General features: G+C 34.3%; 2 protein-coding genes across 2 annotated transcripts; both read left to right on the top strand.

The window, feature by feature from the left end:
* On the top strand, positions 481–1,618 carry LOC109830573 (probable phospholipid hydroperoxide glutathione peroxidase). The gene is made up of 3 exons (XM_020397876.1): positions 481–577; positions 1,166–1,254; positions 1,439–1,618. Exons 1-3 carry the CDS (start codon positions 481–483, stop codon positions 1,616–1,618), a joined length of 366 nt encoding a protein of 121 aa, XP_020253465.1.
* LOC109849775 (eukaryotic initiation factor 4A-1-like) lies at positions 3,908–9,336 on the top strand. Its single transcript, XM_020419652.1, has 6 exons — positions 3,908–4,016; positions 6,654–6,723; positions 6,841–6,947; positions 7,034–7,464; positions 8,059–8,448; positions 8,795–9,336. The coding sequence occupies exons 2-6, from the start codon at positions 6,656–6,658 to the stop codon at positions 9,020–9,022; spliced, it is 1,224 nt and encodes a 407-aa protein (XP_020275241.1). The 5' UTR covers positions 3,908–4,016; positions 6,654–6,655; the 3' UTR covers positions 9,023–9,336.

Genomic DNA, 10,816 nt, shown 5'->3' on the forward strand with positions numbered 1-10,816 from the left:
ATTGAGATCCAGTATCACTATATTCGAGATATTATAGAAAAGAGAGAAGTCAAAGTGACTTAAAAAACATATTGAGATCCAGTATCACTATATTCGAGATATTATAGAAAAGAGAGAAGTCAAAGTGACTTATATCCCTACTACAGATATGGATATTATAGAAAAGAGAGAAGTCAAAGTGACTTATATCCCTACTACAGATATGATTGCTGATCCTTTGATAAAAAAAATACCAGCAGAATCTTTTATCAAACATGTAAGTTTGATGAGACTTAGGAATAAATAAGTCTGAGTAAAATTTTATAAATAATGAAATAAGAGTTACTCTCTACGGATAGTGGGAGCAATGGTAAGAAGAAACATCTGATCTCACGGATAGTGAGAGGCATGCCACTTGGTTAATTTGGTCAAGTGGGAGATGTTACCTAGACTCGGTCTTATGGTGACCAAATCAACGTTCGTTTCTCTGTTGAGAGAAACATGGGAACATGGAATGGTTTGTTTAGAGGAAATCTCTCATGGGGCGGATCTGAAGGGGGAAATCTCTCATGGGGCGGATCTGAAGGAGGTGGAGATAGTGAGTTTAGCCCCTATAAAAGGAGAATCAATCTCCTTGAGAAAATACAACAACAAAGAAAAAAAATCAAACTCCTTACCCATTATCGGAGCCCCCTTCAAAATCCATCGCTCTTCTCTGCTTTCTAATAGCTAGGACCCACATGACATGATGCTTTGTTGTCAGACACATTGTTTGGCTTCTGAATTTGTATGCAACACTCATCCAAAAATATTCATCTAACATGATATGGGTAGAGTCACCCCTTGCTGTGTCTGCTAGACAGCTTATAGTACAGTTCTGCTCTTTGTATGGGGCTATTTTCCCTTCGGGTATAACTGTTCAAACAACTCCATTGATGCCATAAACTACATAGTTTTTCTTAAATAATATATTACTGCCCCGTTCTGTTCTATTTATCATAATTACGTTATTATAGGTAGTTAGAGATTCAAAAGTTGGTATGTGATGCATGTTCAAGTTACTGTTGTTATTTTCCGCATTTCTTTAAGAAAAACTTTCTTCTGCTCTTAGCTCTCTATTTTGTTTTGTAGATAGCTGTTATTGTTACAAATTTATTCTTGTCTGTATATCATTAACTTTCATCAGGAAAGATAATTCAAATGGAATCCAACAAATATTGCAAAGATGTTCTGAATGTGAATATCTTCAAACTAACTAGATTTGGTTTTCGATGGGTAGTGTGATTGGAAAAAGAAAATACAATGTTAATTTTGACAAGATTATTAGCTTTAATTTTTGGCTTAGTTATAGATCTCCCTTGCAATTAGCAAATATACAAGAGAGATTTTTACTATGTTGCCATTGTTCTAGAAGAAAATTTCATGTAACTACATGTGACTGACTCATTGTTTTTTGTAGGTTGAAGTGAATGGAAAGGAGACTACTACTCTTTATAACTTCTTGAATTCAAAGAAAGGAGGTTTTTTGGGTGATGGCATCAAGTGGATTTTCAATAAGTTCTTTGTGGACAAAGGTGGAAAAGTCGTGGAAAGATATGCATCGTCAACCTCACCTTTGAAAATGGAGGCACAACTTTGACAGTGTACTGTATAATTTTGCTTCAATTTTATTTGTACTTATTATTGCAACTATACTTTATCTTCCAAAAAAATAATACATAGTTTTTTGGGGTTTGTAGGAATTTAAGTGCCTTTTTTGAGGGACTATATTGCCGGTAATGTGAGTATGTGATCTTATGTATGCATAAAGGGATGCTTCTTCTAGAAAACTTGTATATTGCTGAAAATTCATTAGCTTCTTGTTGTATGTAAGAAATATTATTTATTTTTAATTATTGTCTTTCAACAATAAATCTATGTTTGCAAACTATCATGTTGACTCTTTTCTACTCTCATTGTATGTAAATCGCCATGCAAATTGAATACTTTCTTGGTTTGTAATGTGATGATGAATATTAATTATTTGTTGTTAAGTTCAACTTACCTCTTCTTAATTGTGCAGTCACTTTTATCAAGCGCACCATATATAGGTTTGATTAGGTTCCTTCTCGATAAACAATATTCTAAGTCCTGTGAGATAATGGTTAATTGACATTCATCTTGATATGCATCACGTGCAACACACATATTGCATACGTGCAACACACGTATTGCATACTAGTGTAAATAAAAACTAAAAATATGATATTAGTTGATTTTTGATATTTTTGTAGAAAATTTTTTAATTGAAAAAGAACATATGCAACATCTAGTTTCCTATAGGAAAGAGATTGAGATTTCAATGTCCCGAGCTTTTAGTCAAGTCTTATGTTCGATTCGCCTGTGATTTGGTACACGGGTAGGACTAGGATTTCCCTCTAATCCCCATAATGAGTAGCAAGAAGTTCTGCCACCCCCTAGTATTAGAGATTGAGACTTCCCATGACCATTATACCGTCCCACCTTATGTCTTCCCCATACCAATGATATATTATAATGTTATAATATAATATGTTAGACTAGGTGGTCATTTGTAATTTTAGAAAATTTTGGGCTATTGTTAGTAAAATTTAAAACTTTTAGGAAGATGTTTGTGGTTTTTAAAATTGTTATGGGCTTGCTTGTAATTTACAAAAGTTAACATGATTTTTTTGTAATTTTGTATAACTTTCAAGGGGGTGTTGTAAAGTATTCAGGGGCTATATTATAAAAACTTTACGGGATTATTTATAATTTTTAAAATTTTAGGGGAATTTTTATAAATTTTTGGGTGTGTTTCTAATTTTAAAACTTTAAATGGGTTTTTGTAAAATTTTAAAGGAGTTGTTTGTAATATTTTAAAAATTCTAGAAGGATGCTTGATAATTTTGCAAGTTTCATAGTGATGGTTCTAAATTTTTCAAAGGGCTGTTCATAAATTTTTTAAGAGGATATTTGTAGTTTTCTAAACTTTAAGAGTTAGTTGTAATTTTTTTTTTTTTTTTTTTGGGGGGGTATTTATAGAATTTTATGGTGATATTTGCATTTTTAAAACTATTTAGAGGACTGTTGTCATTTTATTATTTTCTAGAAATTATTTGTAATTTTTAGATTTAAAGAAGGAAGTTTATAATTTTTTAAATTTTATAGTGTTTTTTGTAATTTTTAAAATTTTCATGGGACTATTTGGAGTTTTAGATTTTTGAGGAGGCTATTTGTAAGTTTTCTTTATCTCAGGAGGTTGTTTGTAATTAGTTTGTAATTTTTAGATGTCTAAGAGGTTGTTTATAGTTTTTAAAATTTGAAGGTTTAATTGATAAATTTCTTGTCTTAAAAATCCGATTTTATATGAGGGTTTTGATTATTAGATTTATCTAATTATGGATAATTTTAATTTAATAAGAATTCTTAGGTGAAGATAGGTTTAGAAAGGAGGATTTTAATAATTAAATTTATAATTATGAATAGATCTACTTTGATGAGGATTATTAAATGAAGACAGGATAAGATGTCCACATGTCTGATAGTACAGATAGACACACGATCGTATCCATAACACGTGACATGTTTTAGACTAGAAATTACTAGTGTGCACCCCGTGCAAAACACGACCTCCTTTTTTTATTTTTGCTATAACAATTTTTTTTTTCAAACGCTGCAGTATTTTTGTATACACCACAGTAATTTTTTAGTGCTACAGTATTCTATTTTGAGCTACAGCAATATTTCTATGGAAAGTGTTACTGTAGCATGAATAATGAATATTTGGATTCTCCTATGAGTACATAGGAGTAGATTCCTTGCAGATACAAGATTTAACTTGAACGGGCCAACATAACACTATAATTTAAAGCCCGGCCCACCAAAACCCGTTACCCTAACCCTCTATATGTACACGCCGATCCTTAAACAGTTATACCACGGGGGTTCTTTTTGAAAGAACTCTCTTTTCCGGCAAACAAAAACAGCGGCGGCTTCTTCTCTCTCGCGCGATCTCAGTCTCAATTTTAACAAAAAATGTGAGCTTTTCATCGTTTAGATTCGTATCTATTAATCTCATGGAATTTTTATGGTGAATTTTTTTTTAGATCTAGATGAATTATTCTTGTGTTGTTGTAGAGATTTAGGGTTTCATGTTGTTTGCAGTATTTAGATCCGAACCTAATTGTTTATATTTTTCTTCCCAAGTTAGTTTTGTTTTTTGTTTTTGAGGAATATCGAGTTACTGTTTTTTTTTTCAAAACCGACTAATTAGGGTTTAACACTATCCTAAATAGTCGGGGTTGCCCGACTATTTAGGATAGTGATTAGCAGCCTAATCACAAAACCGGGTCGATTTTGATAAATAAAAAAAAAAACAGTCGGTTTTGAAAAAAAAAAAAAAAAATCAGTCCGTTTTGAAAAATTGTTCGTTCTAATAATCTATCTTGCTTCATAAAGTTGATCTTTCTTGTCTTCGATTTTGGAATATGATGAACTCTGATAAATTTATGTAGCACTTTATTCATATTTTGGGGATGTGTAAACTAAGATTTAATAAAGAAAAGGTCTTTCTACTTCTGTATGTGTTGCTTTTCTAATTTGTCCTCTTATATTGAAAAAAGAAATTATGGATAGAGAGGAATTTGCAGTTTTCCTTTATAGCAGGAGAAAATAACGTCAATGTTTGAGCTTGGTGCAAAAAGATTCGACTTTTGCCTCTTATCAATTTTTGACTTATTATTATCTGTTCCTACGTGTCTTTATTCTGAATCCACTTTTCTTCTATGAAAATTAGTGGATGATTGATAGATATGCCTTGAATGTGAAGAGAAGCTTCGAACTTGATGCTTCGAAGATCCATTATTCTCGCTTTCTAACTTAATAAGGATCATTGTCCTTTGTTCCCGGCTTTAATGCAATTTTCTTCTATGAAGTTAGCAGACAATGGATAAATATAATACTTAAATGCTAAACTAAACTCCCAACTTTGGTGCTATTATCTAAAAAGTTTTAGCTTTTTGGTGATTGTCCTATAAGAAATCAAGTCAACAACCCCTTGAGTACTGATTGAACATTGATATTTGACACTGTTACATGCAATGAGTATAAGAATAAAGACTTTGATAATAAGATATACTTATTATAGAATTTTGCAAACATGTAATTTATGATTGCATATATTCACTGTAATAGTTGATACTTGTTTTCTTAGAATTCAATAGCCCCATGTGTAAGCACAATCATGCATTGATGACATAAATTTTAACCTTTTTTAGATTTATTTATCTAATTCTTCATGAGCAAGTGTTAGCTGGATGGGAACTGCTTGTCCTTTTCTTTTTTCATTCAGCGCTTTGCATTCAACTGAACACCTGCGTCAGACCACCTGGTTGTTTCATCCAATGTTTCATCCCTGTTTCTCTCATTGTTAACATATTTTATTCATGTTCTGTGTACCTAATAAAATATGAAAGTTGAATGCTTCAGTATTTTGTAATCACCATCGATCCTAGGCCATTCAATTTTAGATGGTTTTATTTACGTTATGTAGGAATTTAGTGGTATTTGTTTTTGTCATATAGTGTGTACTTATCCATATCTCACTATTTGTTGTGTATATTGCTTATCAGTCCAACTAGCCTTTTGTAATGTGAATAAAGGAAGGTTAATATATTTGTGCTGTATTATGGAGTAAATGCATGTGATTCCAGACAGTATTTTCTTTTCTTCATAACATGTGATACATCATGGATTTTTGTTTTAAGAAATTAATAGTTATTTATTAAAGTATTCAAAATTTGTTATCTGTTGTTCAAGATATTTTTCTTGCGTGCTGCATTGTTATTGCATAAGTAGACTATGTATACGGTGAAACCTTTCACTTATTTGTGATGGTGGCTATTTACTTTTTCTCTTGCTCTTTCTAAGACGGAAGTCCTCGTTGGATCATGAATAAAAATAGGAAAGACATTCATTTGAGCTGATTGTCTGTATTATTAAATTGGAGAAACTATATTGCTGTTTCTGTTATTTCTTTCAGCTGTGTGGATCTGATTGTTAAATTGGATAGGTTATATTTAATGGTGCTCTGAAGCCGAAGCAGGGACTTTCTTTTGAAAATGCATGAATATCAATTAAATTGTTTTTGAAATTTATGCTTCAATTGCTGTCTTATAAAATTAGAACAGTGACATGACTTTGGTTATCTAAGTTCATCTGATGAGACCCAAAATAACCATTGATTTGGCAAGTTTGGAGAGAAGTTGAGGCCTAGGTCTTCATGCCCATGCACAGATTTAGTAATTAGTTTCTATACTTATCTATTTACTTACTAGTGTATATTTATAGTACACATAAATTTTGGTCCTTTCTTTACCCCCCATCTTTTTAAAGAATTGTATGATTGTAGAACCATCAAGCAGTCACATTCTATACTTGTCTGATCATCTAGATGCTTGCTAGTTAGTCTGTAGACAACATAGAGACGAGGGATATTGGTGTTAGAGCTTCTTCGAAAGCCTTTGTTTTATTTTTATGTGGTGGCATACTGAAAGTTATAAAGTTCTTGGTACTTATTTTATATTTGTATGAATTATGAAAGCCTTTCAAACAAGCAACTTCGAGTCAGATGCATTCAGCCATTAATCCCATTCATATTTATTTTTGCTTTGCAGACATGGCAGACGTGGCACCAGAAGGCTCTGCATTTGATGCTCGTAGATATGATTCCAGAATGAATGACCTGTATAAAATCTTCCCCTTGTCTAGTTAATTATTAATTGTAATGACTAGGTCTTTCTTGCCTGACTGGTATTATGCAAATTAACTCACATGCTCTTTTAATCGTGTGTTTGACTGAAGGCTCGCAGGTGATGCACAGGATTTCTTCACTTCATACGATGAGGTTCATGAAAGTTTTGATGATATGGGTCTTCAAGAGAATCTTCTGAGAGGAATTTATGCTTATGGTACAGTTCTTATGCTTCCGGCTCCTCAATGATACTTATCCCTTTTTCTGGTACCTGGTGATTTGATGATAAGGTTTCATTTGTAGGGTTTGAAAAACCTTCTGCAATCCAGCAAAGAGGAATTGTTCCCTTCTGTAAGGGTCTTGATGTTATCCAACAAGCTCAGTCAGGCACAGGGAAAACTGCAACCTTCTGTTCTGGAATCCTGCAGCAGCTCGACTATAGTGTTGTTGAGTGCCAGGCCTTGGTCCTTGCTCCAACTCGTGAGCTGGCGCAACAAATTGAAAAAGTCATGCGAGCACTTGGTGATTACCTTGGTGTAAAGGTTCATGCTTGTGTGGGAGGAACAAGCGTCCGTGAAGATCAGAAGATTCTTACTAGTGGGGTCCATGCCGTTGTTGGCACACCTGGTCGTGTCTTTGACATGTTACGAAGGCAGTCCCTTCGCCCTGACTACATTAAGATGTTTGTTCTTGATGAGGCTGATGAAATGCTTTCACGAGGTTTCAAGGATCAGGTTCTTATTCAATCTGTGTTCTCTTAATTTCTTTTATTACTACCACCAACATTATCAGTTTGCTGAGATGTATTGTAAAACATGGCAAGCAAAATTAACAACAAATATTTCATTACTCAATAGATGAAGGTTTTTCTTGAAAAAATAGATATATATGAGGGTTCTTTTATAACTTTTGATAGATGAAGTGTTTAAAAAAACTGGGTAATAGGTGAAGGGGTTCCTTGTAATTTATCATTTTATTTTCTTACAGATAGACTGCCTGAGTAAATTTTTTTGACTCTTTTACCCTCGGTTAATTTGTCGAAAAACAATCTTCTATTTGAGGGCAAAAAGAGTCTAAGATTTCACTCTGGGTTTATCTGAAAAAAATAAATTTAGAGGACTAGTAAGTTCAAAACAATGATATTACAGAGGGTCTATCTGAAATTAAGCCTAATAAAAAAACTTCACAAATTAAATTTGTTTTGAACTTGATGTTAAGTTTTTATTGGTTGAGAGGACTATCCTACTAATTCGCTACTACGGCTAGTAAAATGAGTATAAAGAGTCTATTTTGGTAATATAACTACTTATGACTCAATCCTTTCCCAGATCTATGACATCTTCCAGCTGCTACCCTCAAGGGTTCAGGTTGGCGTATTCTCTGCCACAATGCCCCCTGAGGCCCTCGAGATAACCCGCAAATTCATGAACAAGCCCGTGAGAATCCTTGTCAAGAGAGACGAGCTCACATTGGAAGGTATCAAGCAATTCTACGTCAACGTTGAAAAGGAAGAATGGAAGCTCGAGACCCTCTGTGACCTGTACGAAACCCTAGCTATCACTCAGAGCGTCATCTTTGTGAACACCCGACGCAAGGTTGATTGGCTAACCGACAAGATGAGGAGCAGGGATCACACTGTCTCAGCTACACACGGAGACATGGACCAAAACACTCGAGACATCATCATGCGCGAATTCCGTTCTGGCTCTTCTCGTGTGGCAAACCCCTGAGCTCTTTGAGATTCTTAGGCGGTGGCATGTCTTGGATAGCACGCACTTTTTTCGGGTCAAGAGAAATTCCCTTGGAGGTAACGATAAATCCCAGGAATTTTCCACTTGATACCCGAGGAATGATTTTGTCGGGTTCATCTTCAATTGATGTGCTCGCATGATATCGAACATTGTCTTCAAGTCTGTAAGATGATCACCTTTGTGTTGGCTTTTTACTGCTATATCGTCAACATAGCACTCGATCTTCTTACGTAGGTGCTCGTGAAAGATAGCATTCATTGCACGTTGATAAGTTGCACCCGCGTTTTTTAGGCCGAATGGCATCACCGTATAGCAATATACCCCCAGTGGTGTTCTAAAAGCGGTATGCTTTTCGTCTTCTGGGTGCATCTTGATCCCGGAGAATTATCTCCATCGTATTGGACGAAGTGGACGATTTGGGAGAAAAGGTGTTGCTATCAACTTTGTGACCCGTGAAGACGAGAGGATGCTCTTTGATATTCAGAAGTTTTACAACGTGGTTGTTGAGGAGCTTCCATCTAATGTTGCGGATCTTCTGTGATCGAGTCTAAGGAAGTATTTCTGATACATGTTTGAGTTATTCTAGGTTTTTTTTCTTGAATTTATGAGTTTCTTTTCTTGCACTCCTGCGGCTTAGTGCATGGTGTATGGTGCCTTGATAACCTTACATGTAGGGTTGTTTTGGGTTTTGGGTCTTGGTTAGGTCTGATATGTGTTACCTTATTTCTTTTCAGGTTATTTATGGACTAGTGTAGAACTGTACGCCACAAATTCATGAGCAATTTACTTTTTTTTGTCGGATTCCCTCTTTTAGAAGCGTTTGGCTGATTATGGTATTTTTTTAATTTATGAACATCATTCTTTCTTCCTCTGTTTCATGTTATTATGTTTTGTTTATGTGGACAAGCGATTACTGTTGAATCCATTCCCATGTTGAAGAGTGGCTGGATATGCATTACCTATCAATAAAGATATGATCTCATGTTTATGCTTATCACAAATATAGATATATGCGTTACCTGTCAATATTGTCGAGCATGGTGATTTTCTTTTGCACTCTTTTTAACTGAAAAGAAAAAACTGAACTGCGCTCTACACGCTGTGGGTAAAAAAGTGATGCCATCTAGGTTTTAGCAGAGGTGCGATTGCTGATGAAAAGGCTCGAGCGGTAAGTATGTGGCTACACCATAATAATAAGTATTTACGTGATACATAATATCATCATGAAGTGAAGGCTGATGAAGAGAGAACTAATTCTTCAAGTGTGAAGATGACAAAAGTATTAGCTGATAACTATTTACAGCTATGTTGTGGATCTTTAACATCAGTAACATTTTGTCTTAGCCTCTTCATGCGCATTTTTGTAAAAAAAAGAAAGAAAAAGGAAATCAATAGGGAGTGCCCTTTTTTTTAATAAAATATAATGCTACTCTTCTTTTTCTTCTAACATGTAGAATACATTCTTTTAATGAGGGTAATAAGTTGCCAATATGTACTAAATGTTTTGACTACCAAAATTTAGTCATATATTCCATTATTGCCAACAATGACAGTTGCTATGGAATACTTGAGAAGACACAAAAAAAAAAAAAAATTCCGTTGATATATAAATCCGAAAGTAAACGGGTGACTCTTTGATCATAAGCAACCTTTTCACAAGATGAATGACTTAAATCTTTTGGAGGGGACGTCTATGCTTTAGAATTCATAAGATGATTCAATTTTGGCTTGTGTAGATCCCAAGCTTATCAGCTGCTACGTTGACTTTAAGCGATTCATTTTTAAGTAAACTGATGGATTAGAGTGAAGACTAGAATACGCATAGATGAAGATCATTTAGTTGGGGACTAAAAATCACGAAGGGGTTGCTATGAGAAAGAGAGGTTTCTACTAGTGCTTAATTGCATCCAAATACCCTATAGTTTCCACTATTTTGCACTTATATACACTTAGGCCCGTTTGTTTGCATTATTTGGAGGGGGAAATTAAGCCTGCCAAAGTTCTGAAAAAGTCAGAACTTTGGCAAGCTTTCTTGCAAAATCGCCCTAATTTGGGGCGATTTTGCAAGAAAGCCTGCAAAAGTTTTGACTTTTTCAGAATTTTTTTAGGCTTTCACCCTCCAAAAATTGCGTCCAAACGGACCCTAATGAGCAAAAGTTGATTAGGGAATCCTTTTCTATTTCAAAACAAGTTCAGTCCCCGTAGGTTGTTTAGAATGACTTGATAATGGGTGTTGAACATTATACCAAGTGTGGAAACAACTGATGCTATTGATACCCACTTGCCACACGGTCTCACGGTTAAATTCCTTATTGTTAAAATGTAATGTTTTTAT

This window comes from Asparagus officinalis, chromosome 1, assembly GCF_001876935.1.
Source record: "Asparagus officinalis chromosome 1, Aspof.V1, whole genome shotgun sequence".
Lineage (NCBI taxonomy): Eukaryota > Viridiplantae > Streptophyta > Magnoliopsida > Asparagales > Asparagaceae > Asparagus > Asparagus officinalis.